The 24,512-nt window shown below is 40.8% G+C and overlaps 1 protein-coding gene across 9 annotated transcripts in view; it reads right to left on the bottom strand.

Annotated features, from left to right (window-relative positions):
* LOC108299663 (AP2-associated protein kinase 1) overlaps positions 1-24,512 on the bottom strand; it is a 171,963-nt gene that overhangs the window by 72,140 nt on the left and 75,311 nt on the right. For all 9 annotated transcript variants that reach the window (XM_017522061.2, XM_017522066.2, XM_017522065.2 and 6 more), the window contains exons 3-5: positions 12,947-13,065; positions 2,899-3,007; positions 1,290-1,432 (exon numbers count right to left, since the gene is read on the bottom strand). In XM_017522061.2, coding sequence (XP_017377550.1) covers positions 1,290-1,432; positions 2,899-3,007; positions 12,947-13,065 — 371 coding nt within the window. The remainder of the gene's footprint in view (positions 1-1,289; positions 1,433-2,898; positions 3,008-12,946; positions 13,066-24,512) is intronic.

Below are 24,512 nucleotides of genomic sequence, written 5' to 3'. Positions count from 1 at the left end.
GCCATGTTGGCCAGGCTGGACTCAAACTCCTGACCTCAGGTGATCTGCCTGTCTTGGCCTCCCAAAGTGCTGGGATTATAGGCGTGAGCCACCACTCCTGACCTGAATTATATACTTTAAAGGACTAAATTTTATAGTAGGTGAATTATGTCTCAATTTTTTTAAAAAGTTAAGAAATAAAAGAAATGCAAGTATGCTGCTTTAGTCTAAACTTTTAGAGTATATAGAAACCACCTGGTGTTCGTATTAAGCTATGGCTTCTCGGGGTTCCCTGACATCACTATAAAAATTTTAGCCCAAGAGATTCAGTGTGAAACTTAGCAGCCTGCATTTAACAAGCATGCTAGGGGAGGCTGACCCTAACATGGTGCCAATTGCATTCAACACTGTCAAGTGACTACAATATGAAAGGCATGGTGGATGGTGATGGCAATTAGGACAATAAAAAAAAATCAATTAGTGGATTTTGCAAAATATGAAATAAGACTACAATATGAAATGCACAGTGCATGGTGATGGCATGGTGATGCCAGTGCATGGTGATGGCATGGTGATTCCAGTTACTAGCTATGAAGCATGCTTCCTGAAACACAGGTAGAATGAAAAGAATTGTAATTTAGAATCTAAAGGGCTGGATTCAAATTCTGGCCCTGTCCTTCCTAAGTTATATGATCTTAGGCAAGTCACATAACCTCTCTGCCCCTTAGTTTCCTCAACTATAAAATGTAACAGAGAATGTCTCCCTCTGAAGAGACACTGTACATAAGATGTAGCAGAGTACGTGGCACACAATTGGTGCTCAATACATGCTAAGTTGAACCCTAACAAGGTGCCAATTCCATTCAACAAACACTGTTAAGTGACTACAATGTGAAAGGCGTGGTGCATGGTGATGGCACTTAGGACAATTAAAAAAATCAATTAGTGGATTTTGCAAAATATGAAATAAGACTTTAAAAACCAAGCATCATGTTTACTAAGTATTTAAATTAAAAGTATTGTTTTTCACAATCCTGGAAAAGTGAGGGGAGTATATCAGGAAAAACAAAAACAACACAGGCTCAGGCATTTGATAATTATGAAGAATTTCTGGAGGCTACTTAAGTAATAAAACTTATACCTGTACTGTACCTTTTCCTTTATATTTTCTCTCCTCAGGCAGAAGAAAAGCATAGAAACAGGGACCATACCTTAAATTTCTCGCCTATCCTCACAGTATCTCCTCCATCCCTGGGGCAGACAGAAAATACTCGGTAAGAATGCACTCAATGAAAGAGCGTGGTCTGTACCTTCAGGTCCCGGTGGATAATAGGAGTTTTGCACTGATGCAGGCGGGCAACAGCTTCACAGGTATCACAAAATATCTGGAGCACTTCATTCTCCGTAAAGCCTGTTTGCAGGCGCTGGTTCATCAGGTTCACCACCTGGCCACCTGAGGGGTACGTACAGCACAAAGGAGAGGTATAAACACTCAGACCTGTCAGTTAGTCTAAGAGAATGAACGGCTGTCCAGAGAGAAGCGGTCTGGACTAAGGTAACAGAGCTGACCACTGACTGATCCAGGATTCAAACCTACCTGTCTTGACTCCCAGCTTGGGATTTGTTTTCTTACGATTCAGTGTCTCCTCTAATGCATCAAAAACAGTTTCTTTATTTTATAAAGCACCCCAGATGTGAGCTGCCCTCATTATGTCTTCAAGATGAGTAGAACTGACAATATGGTCCTGTTGTAGTTGCCTGGTTATACTGCGACCGTTGTGTATGAGACATGGCCACAGCCTCAACTTGCCATATCTTTTAGTAAGAATCAGATGGCACAATAGGTCCAGGGAACAGGAAGAAGATGGTTTGATAGTCTGAACTTCAGAAACAGCTTAGTCTCTCTGGCTTCACTACTTACTGCTTGGCCACCAACAATTAATCTCTAGGACCAAAAGATTGATGACTTCACTTACAAAATTATCCAGATGCCTGGATGCTCCTACTGCCTGATCTCTAAACATTTTAGTATCCAAAAAAGGAATGAGCAGGAGGAAACAAATAGTTAAGTTCAAATTTGGTAATACTTTAAGAAATCAGGTAAATAGCTAATACAGTAAGGGCTGAAATTACTGGTTAACATCACATTTTTGTGATTAGCAACATATTTAATTAATGGATAGTATCTTAAGCATAGAGAAAATGTTAATGGAACTGAGGGTGAGTACAAAACACAGCACCAAATAGTAAGGCATGGACCTAAGCCAAACCTCCAAGCAATGGTTATATAAAATGCAATTAACTCTGAAAAAAATCATGCTACAGTCTGAATTTCCCAAGATAAATGTTTTTTGAAATTTCAAGATTTCAATGACTTTACTCAACTGTTAACAGCTGCATCATTTGGATATAGTCTCACCTTACTAGGAATTATAGCTTTAGAGCAAGGACACGAGGGTCACTTCCATTAGATGAAAAGGATTCTTTTACCCCATAACACAAGAATGATGGCATGAGTGGGAAAGAGAACACACAAGTGAGGGAGTTGGGGAAGCTGCCCTGTTTCTTTTGTCCATCTGGAGCTGGGTCTTTATTATGTGTCTTCATCATTTGTTATAAAGCATCACAAAGAACATATTCATTCTCATTCTTACCCATTCTCATTTATATACAAATACCAAACCTTCCTAAACCCAATGAAAATGGAGTTTTACATTGCCTACACTTTAAATTGTTTGTGCCATTATAAGAATAACCAAGAGTTGACAGCAGACTGTATCTTTTTAACCTTAGTTTTCTCATCTGTAAAACCAGAACATACCATACGGTACAGTGCACATTAAGTGAAATGACTCCCCCAACCTTGATAATCAAAATGCTAGAGAAATGACAGCTTAAGGGTATGGTTCATATACATACCTCTACAGAAGTCCATCAGAATGAGCACTTCCCATACATCACCGCTACTCACATTGTTGATACTAGAATCAATGTAACCCACAATATTCTTGTGCCCTGACAGGTCCCTCTGTGAACAAGAGATGAGAAATACATTGTTAGTTTCAGATGCTAATGGGACAGAATTAGCCAGTCAGCTCCATTAGCACAGATAATTTAAATACAGAGATGATACAGTGTTGAGAGAGAAGACTAAGGAGCAGGGTCAAGAATAGGTTTCCAGTGGTCCCTGAGATTCACAGCGAGATCTTCAATAGCAACTCCATAACCCTACTAAACCATAGCATACTCCAGAACCTAAATTCTAGAGTCAAATGCACAAAGTGTCTACTTGCTTACTGCATCAATGCTCCACATAAACTAGAAGCGAAGACTCCCCTCTCCAGAAATACTGCAGGGGGTAAAGAATAGAGAGAACATATGAACTACTTAAATGTGTGAACTTCTAATTAAGAAAAATAAAATTGATGTTTTTCCTGGTTGCAGAGGCAAAATGAATTCAACTTCACTTTTAAATAGTTTGTGCTGTTTTCTCCCTTTGGGAAATACACACACACACATACACACACACACACACAAAGGCTTCTTACAAAGTCTTGAAGGGACTACAATAGCATCCAAACCTAAGCATTTTGCTCATAATTAAGCCTTTCAAGCCAACCAACTGGGATATAAGATGGGCAAGTTTCCAGCTCTTCAGTTGAAACTGCATGTGATCTCTTAGAGCTGCTTGGATGAATTCAATCATCCAACCAATATCTGTTGAGCACCCTCTCTGTGTCAGGACCCATCTGGGCACTGGAAGTGGCCTTACATTTTGGCATAGTCCTTTGAACATCTCCAGAGAGGCAGGTCTTTGTAATGATGACGTTCAAAACCAAAGTAAGAACTAAGTTATCGAAAGAAAAAGAAAGCAAACTGGGTGAAATGATTTTTGCACAAATGCAAGGTAAAGTTTTATTTTTTAACTAGTTTTAATAAATTGTTTTGCTTTGCTTCAAAATGGTCAGGGGAAGGAGTAGAAAACATGTGGCCTCATGACAATCACCATACAAACTTGGCAATTTGGACTGTGAGAACAGAAACTACCACCACTCTAATTAGAGATTCAACTGTTTAAAGTTGAAAACAAATTTTATAACAAAACAAAAGAAACCACCATGGTATGAAGTGAACACACCTGAACCCTGGGCATCAAAGTTAAAACTCATTAGAGCCTTCCTCTGAGTGATGGATTGTGAATACCTATTGCCTCAGAAATGGTAGATGCAACACAAGAGCAGACAGAATAGACAGGCTTTGGAATTAGCAGATGCAAGTCCCTGGAGACTTACTTGAGAGTAGTTTCAGAGAACGGATGGGATGGTGGTAAGAATGAAACTGGACTTGCAAAGAAAGGGAGTTGGGCAAGTAGAGCCAGGGTCTACAGATTACTCTTGCAGAACATTTGTGCCTACGGCAGCAGCACTGAGAGAAAGGGTGTTTAGGATGGGAGAAAACTGAGCACCAGAGAAAGGAAGGAGCCAAGAGAAGAGAGCTTTAAGATACAGGAGAGGATGATGATAATTGACAGAAAAAGTTCTGTAAATAGAAGGGTGAGATTAAGAGTACTGTTCAAAGGACTGGTCTTAGAATAACTTTTTTTTTTTTTTTTCCTGGCAAGCAGGAAGGAGACGAGGATGGCTATGCATGTTGGTTTAAGGTGGAAGAAAAAGAGAATTCAAGTGAGTTCAGATCTGTTGTTTTATTTTCGGTAGAGAACAAGGTCATTTCCTAAATGTATAGGAACGACAAAGAAGCTTGATGAGACAAAAGACTTACAGCATCTGCTCTGGATAAGAGAAGGGAGATGATGAAGCTGACATGCAGTCTCTAGAATTCAAGTTTTTCCCAAACAGAGTGATTGTGGGGCTCACATTTTAGTGGCCTACCCTTCCCTCTGTTTTTCCATCTCATCATCAACCCATCTAGAACTCATTTCCATTTACATATTCCTGAAGGTAGGAAGAACTGGAGAGAAGTTCTTTGAAACCAAAATAAAGCAAATCATATCCTCCAAATATTCACAAAGATGAATGAAAGACTCACATCTCTATATTTAACTATTTGAAAAAGAATCGGCAATGTTGCCTCTGAGCTGGTTTCATCCTAAGAATAATAAAGCAACTGGAAGAAAGAAAAAAATATTGGTAGAACCATGCTATGGTTTGAAGGTGTGTGTCCCCTCCAAAATTCAAGTTAAAACTTAAATCCCAGGTCAGGTGTGGTGGCTCACACCTGTAATCCCAGCATTTTGGGAGGCCAAGTCAGGCAGATCGAGGCCAGGAGTTCGAGACCAGCCTGGCCAACATAGTGAAACTGCATCTCTACTAAAAATACAAAAACTATCCAGGTGCGGTGGCACATGCCTGTAGCCCCAGCTACAGGGGAGGCTGAGGCAACAGAAAACACTTGAACCTGGGAGGCGGAGGTTGCACTGAGTCAAAACCATACCAGTGCACTCCAGCCTAGGTGACAAAGTGAGACTGCATCTCAAAAAACAAACAAACAAACCTTAAATCCCATATGCAATAGTATTAAGCAGTGAGGCCTTTAGGAGGTGATTAAATCATGAGGGTAAAACCCTCATGAATGGGATAAGCAATTTTATAAAAGGGCTGGAGGGAACTAACCAGGCTCTTTAGCCCTTCTGCCTTCCACCACGTAAAGACAAAACATTCCCTCCAGAGAAAGCAGCACTCATGGCACCATCTTGAAAGCAGGGACCAGGCCTTTACCAGACACTGAACCTGTCAGCACCATGATGATCTTGGGCTTCTTACCCTCTAGAACAATAAGAAAATAAATTTCTGTTCTGTATAAATTATCCAAGTCTCAGGTATTTTGTTAAAGTAATACAGATAGAGTAACACAAGCCAATCTAAAGAGGCACTAAAGGATCAAAACTGGATAATTAACATCTGCAGATGGCACCCTGCAGTTTGTCAAGATGTTTGCTAAACAGTTCAAGTCCAAACTACTGTTCCTTTGTCTTCTGCAGAGATCCTGAGCTATGTCTAAGCAGAAAAGACCCCCTCTTTGCAGAGAGACAATGGCATTTGGCTTTAATAACCTGATGACACAGCAATATCTCAGATTTTAGAGTAAAACCCCACTAGTTTATAACTCTGACGGAGAAGATCTGTTTGAATGGCTGTGAAATATAGAAAAGGCCAAGAGAAAATCTTACCACAAGTTGAGACTGACTCACATTTAAGGTACACTGGCAGTAGCTCCTGCCCTGTTCTCAGCAGCAACAGGCCAGAGTGTTCCAAGCTGTCCTCTGATTTTGGTTAAAAGACCAGCCCCAGGCTTACAATACAGAAATGGATGTAGAGGTATAGAATGGAACCACATAGGGAATACCTCAGCTACAACCTGCTTACTCAGAAAAAGGCAAGATGAGGGAAAGATGCTTTGCTGCCCTTGCCTACAACTATTATTTAGAGTACTGGAATTATGATGAGTATTAGTCAAAATGTGATTTTCAGGGAAAACTATCCTTGTAAAATTGATTAGAATACAATTTCAAGTGTATGATTTTCCCTTATTATTTCATTTCATTAGAATCAGTCCACTGCTCCAATTTGTAAGAACCATTTTAGAGCCTGATTCTATGACTCAATGCAGTTGTTACATCTTCCAGCTTTACAAAGGTACATAATTGATCAATGTATTTTCTATTTATTTAACCAAGTTGTTTGTTAAATGTAAAATAACATGAAGTTAACGGTAAGCCACAATGCTTTCTTTTTTGAAAGTTTCCTCCAGATTAATATCAAACCACTTATCAGAAATCTTTATAATCAGTAGCAATTACATCTAACTATATTAGCATCCAGCCTAGACTCTCTATTTTGCTGACAGATGGCTGGTGAGTGTCCTTATCCAAACAGCTGGCCAAAGTCCACATATACTGGATCTATTGCATCCCACTGAGCTCTCTATCCAGATGCCTTCCCAAAGGAGAACAGGATGTTGTTATGACATGGTTTGTTCTTATTGAACCTGAAAGCTCTTTGGATCTCTGCTTACTCATACAAATGACTACAAAACAGTTTAAAATGTCATTCGTTTGTTTAAATTTTAAATTATTTATTTACTTTTTAATTTATTTATTGAATACAAAGTCTTGCTCTGTTACCCAGTCTGGAGTACAGTGGCACAATCTTGGCTCACTGCAACCTCCAACTCCTGGGCTGAAGTGATTCTCCTGCCTCAGCCTCCTGAGTAGCTGGGATTACAGGTATACACCACCACGCCCAGCTAATTTTTGTATTTTCAGTAGAGATGGGGTTTCACCATGTTGGACAGGCTAGTCCCAAACACCTGACCTTAAATGATTCACCCATCTTGGCCTCCCAAAGTGTTGAGATGACAGGCGTGAGCCACTGCACCGGCCATCATTCATTTTTAAAATGTGTAATATAGTAACTTTCAAATAGCACATAATACTAGACAATCTTTTTCCTACTCCAATCCCCATCCCCTATAGAGAACCACTTTTATTGTTTCTTTCTTTCATGCTTCCTGTGTTTTTTTTCAGGCAAATTCAAACAATATGCATTATGTAGATACACACACACACACACACACACACACACACACACACACAAACTTTCTTACACAAAAAATATCATCAAAGCATCTTTGAAAATAATCTGTGTTATCACTTATAAGTGGGAGCTGAATGATGAGAACACATGGACACATAGCAGGGAACGACACACGATGGGGCCTCTGGGGGTGGTGGGAGGAGGGAGAGCATCAGGAAGAATAGCTAATGGATGCTGGGTTTAATATCTAGGTGATGGGTTGATCTGTGCAGCAAACCACCATGGCACACATTTACCTACGTAACAAACCTGCACATCCTGCATATGTACCCTGGAACGTAAAAGTTGAAGAAAAAGATAAAATAATCTGTTCCAGATTCTTGTCCCAGAACAATCCTGAGCTTCCTACTGTACAGGATCTATCTTCTACCCTTTGTGGAATAAGAAAACATTTGTCTGCTTTGAATCATCTGATCTCTTCTGTTCGAAGCAAATCCTCAAACATAACCGGTGGCAGCTTAGTGTCCTCATTATCAAGCTCAATGAGGATGTAATCCATCTGAGCCAGGAGATGTGAACACGGAATAGCCTTGACACATCTGGAACTCTAGCTATTTCCTATCACTGTTCTTACCCCTTTAGGTCTGAAGATAATTAATCTTCTCCTGCTTTCAGGCAAAGGGATCAGAAGTCCAAAACCCACCTTCCAACTGTCCATCAGAGGGCAGATCCCTCTGACGGTATCAGAGCACACATACCAGCTAGATCAAAGAACTCAGACCAGACTCCAGTACATAGTGGACAGAATTTATCAAAATAAAACCTGAAACCACTCAGTGAAATCGCAAACAGTTCTCTTTGCATTTGGATGCAACATGCCTGTCCCTCCTTCACTGAAAAGTACAGAGAGGAATCCGGTTCTTTGAATATCAACACACAACTCTCAGCGTATTAGACAGCATGTTACATCTTCTAATTCCCTTCACAATTCTTACAATCACTGAGAGAGGCAGGGCTGGGGTTATGGTTTCCATCTGACAGAAGTCTGAGACTTAAGGTGGGCTTAAAAACATCACATCAGACTTCAGATTTAAAACAGTAAGAAATTAAAAAAAAAAAAAGAAGTGGGAGGATTCAGTCCATTCTAAAAACATATATAGCTACAGTAATCAAGGCTGTGTGGTACTGGTAGAAGGATAGGTACACAGATTAATGGAAGAGAATAGACAAAGGCCTGGAAATGGACCCTCACAATTAAGTTCAACTGATTTTTAACAAAGATTTTCAATAGAAGTTAGACAGTCTTTTCAATAAATGGTGCTAAAGGCAATCAGAAAACCACAAGGGAAAAATGAACTGCAACCTAAGTCTCATATCTTATGTAAAAATTAAGTCAAAAAGGCCAGGCATAGTTGCTCAAGCCTATAATCCCAGCACTTTGGGAGGCTTAGGCAGGCAGATCACTTGAGGTCAGGAGTTTAGGACCAGCCTGACCAATGTAGTGAAACCCCATCTCTACTAAAAATACAAAAATTAGCCAGGCATAGTTGCGTGTGCCTGTAATCCCAACTACTCAGGAGGATCACTTGAACCCAGGAGGCAGAAGTTGCAGTGAGCTGAGATTGCGCCACTGCATTCCAGCCTGGGCGTCAGGGCAAGGAAACTCCATCTCAAAAACACACACACACACACATACACTAAAAATGGGTGACAGGTTTAAATGTAAAACTATAAAACTAAAAAAAAAAATCTTCAGAACTGAGAGCTAGGCAAAGATTTCTTAGGTTCGACACCGAAAGCACAATCCATAAAAAGAACAATTGATAAACTGGACTTTATCGAAATTAAAAATAAAACAGGCACCATTAAATGTGTCTAAAACAAAAAAGATCTCAGAGATTTAAAAGTCTGGGAAATAAAATTCAACAGGATGGTTGGAATATAGAGCTGAGGAAATCTGGAACGTGGAGCAAAACGACAAAGAAATAAAAAACAGAAGGGAGAAATCAAGAAAATTAGAAAATCAAGTCAGGAAAAGCAACATCCAAATTTTAGGAATTTCAGAAAAAGGGGAAAAATGAAACTAAAAAATTCTCCAGAATGCAAGGATATGAATTTCTAGATGAAAAGGACCACCAAACACCTAAGATAATAAATAAATGCATAAACCAAGGTGTATCAAGAAATTTCAGAACACTAGAAACAAAGAGAAAATTTGTAAATTTCTAGGTAGACAATATGGGCCACTTTCAAAGGACTAGGCATTAGAATGACTTAGAATTTCCCAAGAGCAACACTGAAAGCTAAAACATAGTAGAACAGTGCTTTAAATAATCTAAATGAAATTATTTCCAACTTGGAATTTTCTACTCAGACTATGATGTATGAACATAACATAAAGATACTTCTAGACTTGAAAGTTCTAAAAAATGTATCTATTATGTATCAAAAAGCTACTGAGGCTGGGCATAGTGGCTCATGCCTGTAATCCCAGCACTTTGGGAGGCTGAGATGGGAGGATCACTTGAGCTCAAGAGTGTGAGACCCGCCTGGGCAACATAGCAAGACCTTATCTCTACTTAGCTGGGTCTGGTGGCATGTGCCTATAGTCTCAGCTACTCAGGAATCTGGGGCAGGAGAATTGCTCGAGCCCAGGAGATGGAGGCTGCAGTGGGCTATAATTGTGCCACTACACTCCAGCTTGGGTAACTAAGTGAGACCCCATCTCAAAAAGAAAAAAGACACTGGAGGATCAGCTCCAACAAAATGAGGAAGTTAGCTGAAAGATGAATTAGGGGTACTAACAAAAAAGAGAAGCAGAGGAAATGCCCAGGAGATTCCAAGATTAAACTGTAAGTTAGGCCTAGAGAACAACCAGCCAGATTTCTTAGTCAGAAGACCGAGGGAGAAATCTTGAAGATGATAAAACAAACACCATTAAATGTGTCTAAAAATTTCAAAAAATGATTTATACAACTTGAAGAAAATTGGGAATTAAACTGTTTAAAAGCACAAAGAAAACTCAGACCAAGAGAGGGAAAACAAGACAATTATCAACTCTAGTGAAAGCAATGTTATATAGGAAAGGCATAAGAATCATGGTCCACCAGGAGATTCAGTTGAAATAGTTTTCTTACATAATAATGCAAAAACTAATATTCATATAAACAGCACATAGCCAAACTTGGCTGGTGTTTTGGAAAAATGGAAGATGAGAATACTGCAAGTATTTGGAGAGAGATACAAGCAGCGGATATGTGACAGTTACATCTTTACATCCCATAGGAGATAATGCCTAAAATGGAAGAAAAATCAAGAACTAGCAATATTAGCATGTTATTTAGAAATACATCAAAAGAATCACCTAAAGTGGTTGCCTCTGGGACCTTGTAATGGCATAGGAGGTCCCCTCAGGGAACTGCTTGATGTTTTTTGTAACAAGCGTAGTTCACCTATTTGAATATTTAAGCTTTGAAAGAATATAAACTAAAAACTCTCACAGCTAATACGGGTCTGGGCCAGAACTTGAACCTGTGTGATTTAACTCCTAATGAGGCCCATTAATTTGTGAGCTCCTCATGGGCCTGGGCTTCTTAGTTCCTCCACTGCAATGCCTGCCTAGCACACTAAGCTCTCATTGTGTTTTTAAACAAGGAGGAGAAAGTGAAATCATGGGATTGCTTTTGTAACACAAGAAAATGAGCAAGAAGGGCATTCCAGAGAGAGGAAACAGCAGAAGTAAAGACAGGAAATAAAGTGTGTGAGAGCTGAACAAGCATGGCGCAAGGAGGGAGGAAGACAAATAACGAGAAGCACCCAGAAAACTCACCGCGTGTATGAAGGAAGATACAGCAAGAACAGGAGTCTGGAGCATTGTGCAGGGGAGTGGAAGGCGTTGGTGACTTACAGACAGGCCCACGTGATCTTGACTGTGTGTATATATATGTGAGTCTTGGGAGTTGGTTGGTTTGTTGTGTAATGTTGACAGTTCCTTCCCAAATAGTTTTGGCTTTCTAAAATGTAGAGTAGTGCCAGGCTCTCTAACATTCTGAGTACTTTCAGTAGACCAACCGCCTACTAGTTACTCTAAGCAGCCACTGAAAAGTTGACTCTACATAGGGTGAACAGGGCAAGCGGAGCCTGGTGGAATACCTACAATGCCACCCTCTCCATTTTTGGATCTCTTTCTGCTCTTTAAAAAGCATTAAAATCCAGGACATAAAAGCAATCACCATCTCTAGGTGAACATAAGTATCTGCTACTACCATTATTCAAATGCGCATTTCTTCTAAAGTTTATTAACCATTTACTTCATGTCAAGCAGTGTGTTGGAGCATACAATTTCTAATTTTAAATAACTTACTTCCTGACAGCAGAACTGCTTACAACATAACAGGTTAACCAATATAATTGGTATAAAACAAAAGCACTGTGGAAGCACAAAGGAATAAAAGACTATATATTTAAAGTTTCTTATTACGTATAATGTCAAACAAAGGTAAAAGAAAGATGCTACTCTAACAACTTGTTTATCTTCTAAACCCACTCATTGTTCTAAGGACATTACATTATTTCCTCCACACATATTTCAGCATGTATACCTAACACATAGGGTCTCTTTCTTTCAACATATAAATCTGCATCTTGAAAAAATGAGTATGTTTTAAGAACTGAAGTCTAATTAACATAATAAAATGCAGAGATTTTAAGGTGTTTGAGTTTTGACACGTATATACCCTGTGTAACCACTATCTAAAACAAGGCACAGAACATTTCCATGGCCTAGAAAGTCCCCGTATACCCCTTTCTAGCCAATTCCCTACCCCTAAATAACCACTTTCTGATTTCTATAGATAATTTTGCCTGTTCTTGGTCTTCTATAAATAGATTCATAAAGTATATATGAGGTTTCTAGGTTTTGGTCTAAGTTTCCAGGCCAAAAAAGGGGGAAAGCATTCCAGGTCGAAAAAACTACATGTAAAAATATTAAGTTATATAAGGATATATTCCCAGGAATGTTCAAGAGTCCAGGAGGGTTGAACTGAGACTGGGGATTGGTATTGAGAGAGACAAGACCAGAAGAGGAGGCTCATTGGAAAGTTAGGCTTTCTGGATTAAATACCACAGTTAATTTCTGGGAACAAGGTTGTTAAGTAAGCTTTTCCCAATGCCCCAAATGATATTTCTGACCTAAAAACTGGTCAGTTCTCTCACTATGTTCCTTTCTTCTCTGCCCTCTAGCTGAGAGTGACCAAGGCAAGGGTGGTGTCCTACATCCCATGACTGCTCAGTCCCAGCTTGTCGAGAGGCCTCTCCGCCATCTCAGGGAAGGGAACAAGGCTTGCTTGGCTTTCTTAGAAGGTACAGTCTCTGCCCCCATTTTAAACAGTCCCAAGTCCAAGGGCCAGCCTTACCATTATCTGGATTTCTCTCTTGCACACCTGGAGATCATGCTCATTGTTGACAAACATGCGTTTCAAGGCACATTTCATCCCATTGCTTGTCCTCACCAGAAATACAATAGCAAATCCACCTGTGAGAGAAACACACAAGCTCTTTTGAGTCAATGTTCAAAACGTCAGTCAGATGACTATGGAGGCTGCAGGTTGCCACTGTCACTGCTAATGGTACTGATTCCACTGCCAGCCAGCCTTTAGGGCTAGCCTGTAGTAGAACACATTCTTAGATTCTCAGAACTCAGAGATATTACTTGTGGGAGTGGGTGGCAAGAGTCAGAGAAACTGTTCTCAAACACCTATCTCAGGATAACAAAAGAATAGTAATTATTTTTCAAATAACCTACAAATAAAGAGATAAATGGGGGGAGAAAACCCCCAATTACATTACAACTACTGTCCTAGGTACATTTTCTTTTTTTTTGGACAGAGTCTCCCTCTGTGGCCCAGACTGGCATGAAGTGGCATGATCACAGCTCACTGCAGCCTTGACCTCCTGGGCTCTATCAATCCTCCCACCTTGGCCTCCCAAGTAGCTGGGTCTACAGGTGTACACCACCACTCCTGGATAATTTTTGTACTTTTTTGTAGAGAAGTGGTTTTGCTATGTTGCCCAGGCTGGTCTTGAACTCTTGGGCTCCCACCTTGGCCTACCACAGTGCTGGGATTACAAGCATGAGCCACGGTACCTGGCCTGGTCTTAGGTACTTTGATGCTCTCGTTTAATTCTTACCACAAGTCTGTGAGATTTTGTGTTATTTTTCCCTTTAAAACAATTACCGGCTGAAGAATACAGGGTCTCAAAGAGATCTGATTCAAACCAAAAACATTTTTAAAAACATAAGTGCTGCACACTTTCCCTCATAGCAGAGAGGCTAGGAAATTATTTCACTAATTGCTATTATAAATAGTTGTCAGTTAATTTGAAGAATCTCCTCTTCTTTTCTTCTCATCCTATTACTCAATTCAAATCTAAAATCAGACCTAAAGATTCCTCCTGCCCTCTCTACCTCCTGAGCTATTGAAAAGATACATGGTATGGGCAAGAGAGTGCTATTCCAAGTAGCAAACACTAGGCAAGTATGACACAATTATTGGGGAGACTTTTTTTTTTTTTGAGACACAGTTTCACTCATTACCCAGGCTGGAGTGCAATGGCATGATCTCGGCTCACCGCAACCTCTGCCTCCTGGGTTCAAGCAATTCTCCTGCCTCAGCCTCCCGAGTAGCTGGGACTACAGGCGCTTGCCACCACGCCCAGCTAATTTTTGTATTTTTAGTAGAGACAGGGTTCCACCATGTTGACCAGGATGGTCTTGATCTCTTGACCTCGTGATCCACCTGCCTCGGCCTCCCAAAGTGCTGCGATCATAGGCGTGAGCCACCGCACCTGGCCTGGGGAGACTTTTTAATGTTCACACTGACCTTTCTCTAAAAGGCAGTTTACGATTCATTACTAGAAATTTATAAGTCAGGTATGGTGGCTTACGCCTGTAATCCCAGAACTTTGGGAGACCAAGGTAGGCAGATTGCTTGAGCTCAGGAGTTCAAGACCAGCCTTGGCAACTTGGTGAAACCCTGTCTCTACAAAAAATACAAAAATTAGCTAGGCATGGTGCCGTGCACCTGTGGTCCCAGCTACTCAGGAGGTTGAGGTGGGAGGATGGCGTAAGCCTGGGAGGCAGAGGTAGCAGGGAGCTGTGACTGCACCACTGCACTCCAGCCTGGGTGAAAGAGACCCTGTCTCAAAAAAAGAAAAAGAAAAAAGAAATTTATATAACCCTATAGGCATTCTCACATGCTCTAAATTTGCTGTACCATGGCATTCCCCAAATTCTTAGAACCCTAACCTCAACCTCACTCCCAAAGCACTGTATGAGGTCTTCAATGCCATTGGTGAGACGAGTTAGATAGAAAAGGTGAGGCAAAGCTGTCAAAGTTGAAGGCTTTGGAACGAGGAGCAGTTACACTGGAGACTCAGTTGATCTGCCTGCCTTATACATTGTCATCATTTAGCTTGAATATACTGTCCACTGACCCTGTGCAGCAAAATAATAACAATAAATAATAATAATAATAATCACTATGCTACTCTTGCACAGAGGTGGTCACTAATTGTAAACTGTATAGAGTTGAACACAGAAGGAAGTCTTCAGTATGGGAATTTGAGTTGAGGTTATGATGTAGTACCGGGCTAGAAGCCACATGCAAAATTGATACCGATCAATAAACAGCCATTATAGAGATCTCTGGCCTCTGAGAAATAAAGACTTGGGTCCTGATTATGCCCTTTTAATTCCCCTAAGGCTCAGCGGCACTCCAGTACCTGTCTGTTGAAGTCCATGGCATTTCCTACTGTATCTTTACATGGTTATTCTTTTCAAGTTAGCTTGAGCAGGTTTTTGTTCCTTGTAACCATAACGAGCCTTAATCACAAAACACTATTGCATGTTTTCATAAAATATACACATAATTTTGTAAAAAAAAAATTTAATGAGCTTCAGTTCCAAATGTGGACTGTAGAAATGATACCAGAGACTGCATGTTTGTATATTTCTTTTTACAATGTTCCTCAATATTCAAATAAACTCTAAAATTTACCATGAAACTTTAACTGTCATCTCTCTAATCTTTGTACCTCAACAACATTTTCCACTTTCAAAAGTAGCATTGACACTCAGAAGTTTTTTAAACACACACACACACGCACTTCAATTCTAAAATGTATATTTTTTACATTTTGCTTTTTAGGGTTTCAGAATGTCTTGTAATAAACATGTGCATTTAATGCAGTGGTATTTATCTTTTTATTCTCCACCCCCACCAAAGTTATTAAATCCATGATGTTATCTTATAATTAATTAGAATTGAAGAAGAAGAAAATGATAGTGTAAATTACAAAATTTCCATGTATGTTCATAATTGTTTTGTAAATACTGTAAGTGGGATTCATTTCATTGATATTTTGAATTTTTTAAAAAAAATCACAGAATTACAGACTTCACAAGAGTAGTACTCCTAGAGAGCATTAAGTAAATTACAAAATTTCCATGTATGTTCATAATTGTTTTGTAAATACTGTAAGTGGGATTCATTTCATTGATATTTTGAATTTTTTTAAAAAAATCACAGAATTACAGACTTCACAAGAGTAGTACTCCTAGAGAGCATTAAGTCCAAGTGTTTTGCTTTATGTGTGGAAAAACCAAGTGAGACTTAGGAGTCCTATGGCTAGTCATGAGCAGAAGCTGGAGTGGTTCACGTTCCGAGAAAAACCATGTGATACCCTTTAGGTAATAAGGAAACAGCTGACAGTGTTGTGAAACAAAAGGTGGGAATAGGTATTTCCTACAGCTCAGTGATGCCTGACACCACTGAAGGAAAGGCAATTCTTTTGGCTGCTGCAATTTGAGATAACTACCACCAGATGGGAGCAGTGTAGTTTTCTTCGTAGGTAGCAAGATGACCTTTTCAGCCAGGACTGAAGAAATGGGTCAGTAGCCTTCGACGCAATCCAGTAAGCACAATGGCTGACAGGAGCCAGCCCAGATTCTCAAAGCCTATGACCATGATAAATCTAAAAGCAAAACAATGAATCACTTTGCTTAACACAGATGAAGCGACATTGTCAAGCATCTATGCCTATAAAAGGGCTTATCTGCAGAAGAGAAGCGTTTAGATCATGAGATCAAAATCCACGCCTAACAGGATTCGTCAGTCTAAAGATGTTGGTTACTATCACTATGTAGTAGACCAAATGGAAATGTAAACTACTAGTTTAGAAGAGGGGAGATAGTGCCATTCAAGATACTTCTCGTGCACAGCCCTGTCTGTCACATGGATCAGGGTGATGAGATTCTCAGCCAGAGCTTAAGAGGGTTCAGGCTATTATGGAAGGAGGCTGTCAACAGAGAAGACTGTCAACAGAGATGTTTATTTCAGCCTGAGTTGTATCCCAAGATCTTGGCTAAATGGGAAAATCTAATGGTTTGGACAGAGGTAAGAAAATCTAACATTCAGTAACCTGTGTCAGTCTCTCCGCCTACTGGCATTTTTTGAAACACTCAGATAATCTCATCCACGAATCCATTGAATCATAAAAAGGATATGATCTATTATGTGAAGCAAGCAAGTGAAGGAGGCAGGATAATTTTGACACAGACATGCTCTGCCTATTAAATATGCAGGAATTTTTTTTTACGTCCACAAGAAAACATGCTTTCTCCCATTTTCCCTAGAATACACAGCATTTTTGGTCTAACTTTCTCCCCCTAATTGTTGATGAAGATGTGGACGGCTATTTATAGCTCAGCATGAGTTTAGAGGTTTTGTCCATTTGGTTTGTCTCTGCATTGTCATTACAGTGTCTAACATACAGTAAGCATTAAAAAATGAACTGACTTTCCACTTAAAGTTTCTACACAGGACAAAAAACACACAGATAGAGGTAGAGAATATGGGAAACTAATGTGATGGCTCATGTAATGGGATGGCCACCATGCAACTCCAGAACATTGTTGCCATGTGGGAATATGGACCTGGTTGTCAGATCTGCTAATTTCTAAAGATGAGCTAGAAACCCAAAATTGTTTGTGAAAATTTCCACATTTAAACACTGGCAACAAGTCACCTTTTAAATTAATGCTGTTCAGGTCACCATAGTGTAGAAGCTAAAGAAAACACACCTGAAAAGTTTTAGATAATCTCCAAGCCTCCAGTTTTCTACGTCTAATCTAGTCTAACTCCTTCATTTTACTCAAGGCCAAGGAGGGGAAGTGACACAACTCATGTTCCACAAAGTTAAAAGATTATTTGCAAATGAATTCCAACATATATATATATATAGTAGCTCAGACATTCACTACCACAGTTCTCGTCTTCTAGACGAGTATATGCAATATTCCTCCCACCCAGCATGTGTATACGACTTATTCTAAAGGCATTTCAAAATAAATGATTTCATCTGTATTCGCTCAATGACTGAATGAGGTAGGCGAGCAACCTATCATCAGAAAGATTAAGTTCCTTTCCCAAGAAGGACACAACTAGCATACAGCTAGTTGGTGGTGAGGTTCAGGTAAGATCCCTCATCTTTAAAAACCTGTATTTTTACATCAACTTCACGTAAAATACAACACACCCATTTTAAGTGTACAGTTTGATGAATTTTTGCAACTGTATATATTCATACCCATCACCACAGCCAATCCATCACTGCGACAGTTCTTCAGGTCTCTTTGTAGACAATCTCCCCTTCCCTCCCTCACCACACATGTATTAAATAACTTTGGATCTGCTTTCCATACTTATAGTTTTGCTTGCTCTAGAATAAATGGAATTATACAGTAGATGGTCCTTTGGTCTGGCTTCTTTCATGCAGCGTAACATTTCTGAGATCCATCCTCACTGTCACATGTATCAGTAGTTTTTGTTTTTTTGGTCAACTAGTATTCCATTGTACACATACTCCACAATTAGTTTATTCATTCACCTGTTGAAGGACATGTGTATTGCTTCTAGCTTTTGGCTATTACGAATTAAACATTCATACAGAAGTCTTTTTTATGGACATGGATAATTATCTGTCTTAGGTATACACCCAGGAATGGAATTGTTGGGTGATATGGCAAGTGACTATTTCCCTTTATATATAAGAAACTGCCAAGCAGTTCTCCACAGTGGTTGTGCTATTTTTTACTCCCAACAGCCACATATGGAAGTTCTGGTTGTTCCATATCCTTGCCAATACTTGGTATTGTATTTTTTATTTTAGCTATTCTCGTGGGTGTGTAGTGACATCTTGTTGTGGTTTTAATTTGCACTTCCCTATAGACCCTTCAACATTTAAACTCCTAGGATTAGCTGCTTCCGATCAATTTCCTGATAAAAGGTTTTAATAAGCATGGGATTATGTAGTCACCAGTGGGATTACTAAAATAACCTGGAGGAAAACAGCAACCAGGTCCATTTTCTGCTCTTCATTTTCCAGATTTCTTCCCTGCAAATTCTTTGTTTCTCTTTTAAAATAAGGTGAAACTCAACAGATGTTGCTTACTGTTAAATAAGCAAAGATGACAGAAGTGCCTAGTTCTCTGCTGGGAGAAGACAGTGAATGAGAATTCGTAACACACAGAGGAGGGTATTACATAAATTCTAAAATCTCTTTTAGTTCTGACATCAACATGAGATCATGGTCTTCAAACTTTTAAAAAACAAAGACAGGATGGGCCCAGTGGCTCACACCTGTAATCCCAGCACTTTGGGAGGCCGGGGGTGGATCACAGCATCAGGAGATCAAGACCATCCTGGCCAACATGGTGAAACCCTATCTCTACTAAAAATACAAAACATTAGCTGGGCATGGTGGCACATGCCTGTAGTCCCAGCTACTCGGGAGGCTAAGGCAGGAGAATTGCTTGAACCCAGGAGGCAAAAGTTGTGGTGAGCCGAGATCGTGCCATTGCACTCCAGCCTGGGTAACAAGAGCGAAACTCTGTCTCAAAAAAAAAAAAAGAAAAAAAATTAGCCGAGGGTGGCAGCATGCACATGTAGTCCAACCTACTCGGGAGGCTGAGGCAGAATTGCTTGAACCCCAGAGGTGGAGGCTGTAGTGAGCCGAGATCGCACCACTGCACTCCAGCCTGAGCGACAGAGCAAGACTCTGTCTCAAAAACAAAAACAAAAACAAAACAAAGACAAATTAGCCAGGTGCAGTGGTAGTCCTAAGTACTTGGAAAGCTGAAGCAGGAGGATTGGTTGAGGCTGCAGTGAACTATGATGGCACCACTGCACTCCAGCCTGAGCAACAGAGTGAGACCCTCCGTCTCTAGAAAAATGAATAAAGACAAATATTTTAAAACTCTCCTCAGGGGCCTCACCATAATATTCAATTCAGAAATGGGGCTTTGGAAGAAGCAGCAAGTAGTGTATCTCCTGGCTCTGTATTCAAATACTGAATCATGCTGGAGGGTTGTTCTGAATGAATCAGGACACCAGCGGCTTCTACTTTGCAAGGAAAAGTGAGGGAGGGGAAGAGAAGGTGAGCAGAAAGAGGAGAAAAACACCAAACAGATTATTTGAGAAGTGATGGGAAACAGCTGGGCAGACAATGAGAATGATTAGACCAGGAATATGAGACAAAGAGGCCCATCATGGTGCTGAGACAGGGCTTCTGGGTTTGCTGCCAAAGAGGTTTTGCTGGCTATTTTAAAATCGGGCCTAGATTCTAGGCACTGAAATCGCCAACTGCTTATTTCTTGCAGGTAAAAGGAAACTGCACTTCCTAACGTAAGTCCTATATACACCTTTGGGAATGGAGTCCAGTTGTCTGAGATGGAAAGATGACACAGCTCAAAGAGCTAGAGGATACCAAATGGAGAAAAACAGCAACCAGGCCCATTGTCTGCTCTTCATTTTCCAATTTACTGCCCTACAAACTCTGTGTCTCTTTTAAAATAAGGTGAAACTCAACAGATGTTGCTTACTTAACGCAGCTTCTTTTTTAATTACCTGAGGAAGAGAAAACAGGCATAAAATAAAAGTCTTTGGAAGCTTTTCTAAGGAATCAGACAGATAACAGTTAAAGTGGCTTTCACCCATGAGATGTAAATGAACACTGAACAAGTTGCTGGATCTCTTTGGCCTTCATTTCCTCATGGGCAGAAATTAAGACTAAATTAGTGTTGTTAAAGCCGGGTGCCTCCAAGGCCTAGGATTACAGAAGGTACTTCAGTGGCTACATGAGGAAAGACTGACCTCCCTCCCTTACAAGGGTAGGGCTCTGCACGCAGCTTCCTTCTCAGCTTCAAAGTAGCTCTACTTTTATCTGTGTATTAATAATTTTGGAAAAAAAGGAGCAATTTTGCTACAAAGGAGAGAAAAAAGTACCCCCAAAATATTCAAACTATAGAATATTTTGTCTCTATAAAATGTATAAGTATTTTATAGAGACAAAAGGACTACACCACTACAAGTCATGCAAATAGGCCTCACTTAAATGCCTACCAAAGGTGTAGATGCGGACAGGCAGCTTCTGGGGAGGGCGCTATGCCCTGCTTTACCTTGAGGCATGTAGTATTTCTTCAGAGCCCAACAGGTTAGGTTTGAATCTTGGCTTCAGCAAGCCACAATCTCCCTGAGGCTGTCCTTTCACCTGTCAAGGGCTTTCACTTCATGGTAAAGACTCTCTTCTGACATTCAGGCTATCTGACCATATCACTGTAATCCCCCAGCCCCTAAATCGTGGTCCATCAATCAGGACTGTGCACCAGCTCATAATACCCTCCCCACCCCAACTCCTACCTCAAAGCTTTGGGGACGATCAAATGATAAGCAAATCATCTGGCATACAAAAGGTTCCCGCCTTTCCCTTCCACCCTCACCTACTTGCAAAAACACTTTGCATTTGTATATTACTTATCATAAAATTCTAAATCTGGAATATCTTCTTGAGATCAAGAGCACGAACCCAAATGCCTAAAGAGGCCAGGGAGATCACATAAAGGAGTAAAACAGTCCAACTTTAACAAATCGTATGGAGGGCGTGTGATGACACAGACGCACTGTCAGGAAGATCACAGGGAGGAGTGGGGCCAGTGACCATGAGGCAGTTCATGCTCCTGCTCATGAAGTAGCCACTCCTCAATGCCAGCCAATTGCTGTCACAGAGGAACATGGGCTAAGAGTTGTCAAGTCTTTTGATTTCCAAAAATACCTGGATTTTTAAGTGAGATCTCCTGATTTTAAAACCAGGCAACAAACTTTTAAAAATCTCTTAAACCTTGTACAGTTTAATGAAAACATATTTCTAAGGTAGCACTGAACCAGACAGTGCTGCTTCCATCTTTACAAGAACCTGTGAAGTCAGCAGGTCATGTACTACAACACCCATTTGACCAACTGGGAAACTAAGGCGCAGAATAAAGCCTAAGAATCCTCCTTAGTACTGCCACCTAGTGGCAGGACCAGGGCTAGATTGCAGAAGTGCCAACTCCTGGTGTCCCCTCTCATGCGGCCGTCCCCTCCATGCAGCAGAAGATCAGGCAAGAACACCTCCACTGCCAGGGAAGGTAGAAGAGAAATGGCACAGAAAAAGGCAAGAGGGGCTGCTCACAGCTCTGCCTGTCACTAGTTGATCAGGTGGAAGAGTGTCCTCTCCAGAGTGAGAACTTCAGTGCTATATCCATAGTATCTGTGAGCTCCCACAAGGAATAACCCCCAAGAGGCTGATCAACACCCATCAACAACTTACTCACATTGAAGACAACTTTGCCAAAAGCTTCAGAAAGAACAAAAGTTTTCAAAACCCTAGAACAGATGGCAAGGAGCACAGCAAAGCTTTTTCCAGGAGAAAAGGTCAATGCAAAGCATGTGTTAACACTGATTTCAGTGTTGGGGGCTTGGGGTTTGTTTTTTTAATGTCAGTTGCTCCTCACTCACCTCAAATTAAAAATCACCATGTGCCAGCTCCTTCTGGGGAGCATGTCAAAACAGTCCTTTCCCCGGGCAGAGAGAACACCCAGATGGGGTATGACTTGAGGTTTTCGACTCCCTCTTTCCCCACTCAAGATGTGGGCACAAAATCAGAGACTGGCAAACGGTGGTGGTGGTGGAAGTGGTACAGCAACATCAACAGAAACCAATCAAGGCCACAGCCGGCCTAGGCTGAACATGGCAAGCTGGACTGGCCATTGGTTCTTCCATTACAGCCACAGGACTGTAATGATTGATTGGGGGGCATCCCCAGCTCAGGAGGTTCTTTTTAGGGGTTTGGTAAGAGTCTCCCTCCTCCTCTCAAAAAAATTTTCCAGGAAAAAGACTTGCCTGGAACAAAAGGGAAGAGTTTAAGAAATCAAGCTGGTTCACATACAGCAGAGACTTGTTGATTATTGCACCTATAACCACAGCACACTAGGCCTAGCCTATCAGCTAAGGTTGACCAAGAGAGGGCCTTTCCACAAGCTACCCGGCCCCACCTTTGCTGCACTGCTGCCACTGAGTTAGCTATCTGGCAAATGTAGAGAGATATGGTGAAAGACACCAGAAACTGAATATCATTCACCCATTTGAAACTTCGCAGTGGCTTCTCACCCCTCTTAGAATAAAACTCCAAATACTGACGAAGGCTTGCAAGGCCCAGTGTGATGTGGTCTCTCTCCAACCTAGCTCATATACCTCCGCCTTCCAGTGCTCACTCTGTTCCAGCCACAAGGGCCTTCTTTCTTCTTCAACATTGCTTACGCTCCAATCTGCCTAAGGATCTTTGCACATGCTTCTCCCTTTGACCCGTTTATCCCATTCTTGGCCTGAGCCACTCCTACTAATCATCCTTCAGATTTCAGGCTAAATGTTACTTCCTTGGCTAAGCCTTTCCTGATGGTCCCTGGCCCTCATGCCCATATGACTAGGTTAAGTTTTTTGGTATACACAGCACCCTCTACTTTCCCTCCAGGACATACCATGAATGTCATCAAATACTTAAAGGTAATTCCTAGTTGCATGCTTTCTTTCCCTTACACTATACATTGTAAAAGGGCAGGGACAATGACTGATTCACTGTGGCATCTCTGTTGCCCAGCACAGTGTCTGCTCCATAGCAGGTTCTGAAGTGTTTGTTACACAACGTGTTTGCCTAGTACCATAAAGGATACCAATAAAAACATTTTTAAAAGCCAACAAAACTACAATGACAGCAACAATAAAAAACATTACACAGTCCCAGACCTTCAGAAGGTTAGAGTCCAGTATGGGCTAAAGGGACATATGTTAAGAGAACATTCTCTTGGTGAAAAGGTAGAAAAACCCTGCCTGCTTGGCCTGGCACAACTGAGCGGAGTGAGAAAGGACCGACTGAACCCTTCGCCGAGGGCAAGTGCTCAAGGTGGAACTTCAAGGGGAGCTTCACAGAAATCTCCGTGCTGTCACAATAACAAACACTTGCCCTACACACTATCGCTTCTTTCAAAAATAATACTTGTGCTGGAAATCAAAGTGCTCTTCAGTTGAGAGGGAAAAGAAATGAAACACCCCCATGCTCGATCCTGAAGCATCCCTCGCCTAAAGAAGTGGACAGCCTCTTGGCACAAATTGTGCTCATCCCTCTAAGCCACCGGGGCCACAATCTCCTAGTAAGTGATGAGCAAACAGAGCAGCTGAGGTCAGCCAGAGGGGGCAGCATCAGTGCTCAGATATGTCAGTCCCCACACATGCCTCAGACCTTCAAGCTGTGGCTCTCATCATTTCAACCAGGACACTGTATGTTAATGGACTACATTCTCCAAGAGAATGGGAGACTCAGCAAAGCTGAAGTTCTGGCTGACATTCTCTCAGCTCCCAAATGTTAATTCGAGAACATTCCAGTTTAACTTCATGCTTCAAAGCTTACACAGTTTTCCACATTTACTGCTTTTGTAGAAACACTGGGTTAAGTAGCTGTGAATCCTGATCCAGAAAGAGGACTTTCTGGTGTAGTGACGTGAGTTTAGTAGCTAGGTTATAGAATACGCACTGGCATCAAAGGTATATA

Source organism: Cebus imitator, unplaced genomic scaffold (assembly GCF_001604975.1).
Source record: "Cebus imitator isolate Cc_AM_T3 unplaced genomic scaffold, Cebus_imitator-1.0 Scaffold23, whole genome shotgun sequence".
Lineage (NCBI taxonomy): Eukaryota > Metazoa > Chordata > Mammalia > Primates > Cebidae > Cebus > Cebus imitator.
The sequence above is the reverse complement of the archived record's forward strand: the minus strand, read 5'-3'. Positions and strand labels throughout refer to the sequence as shown.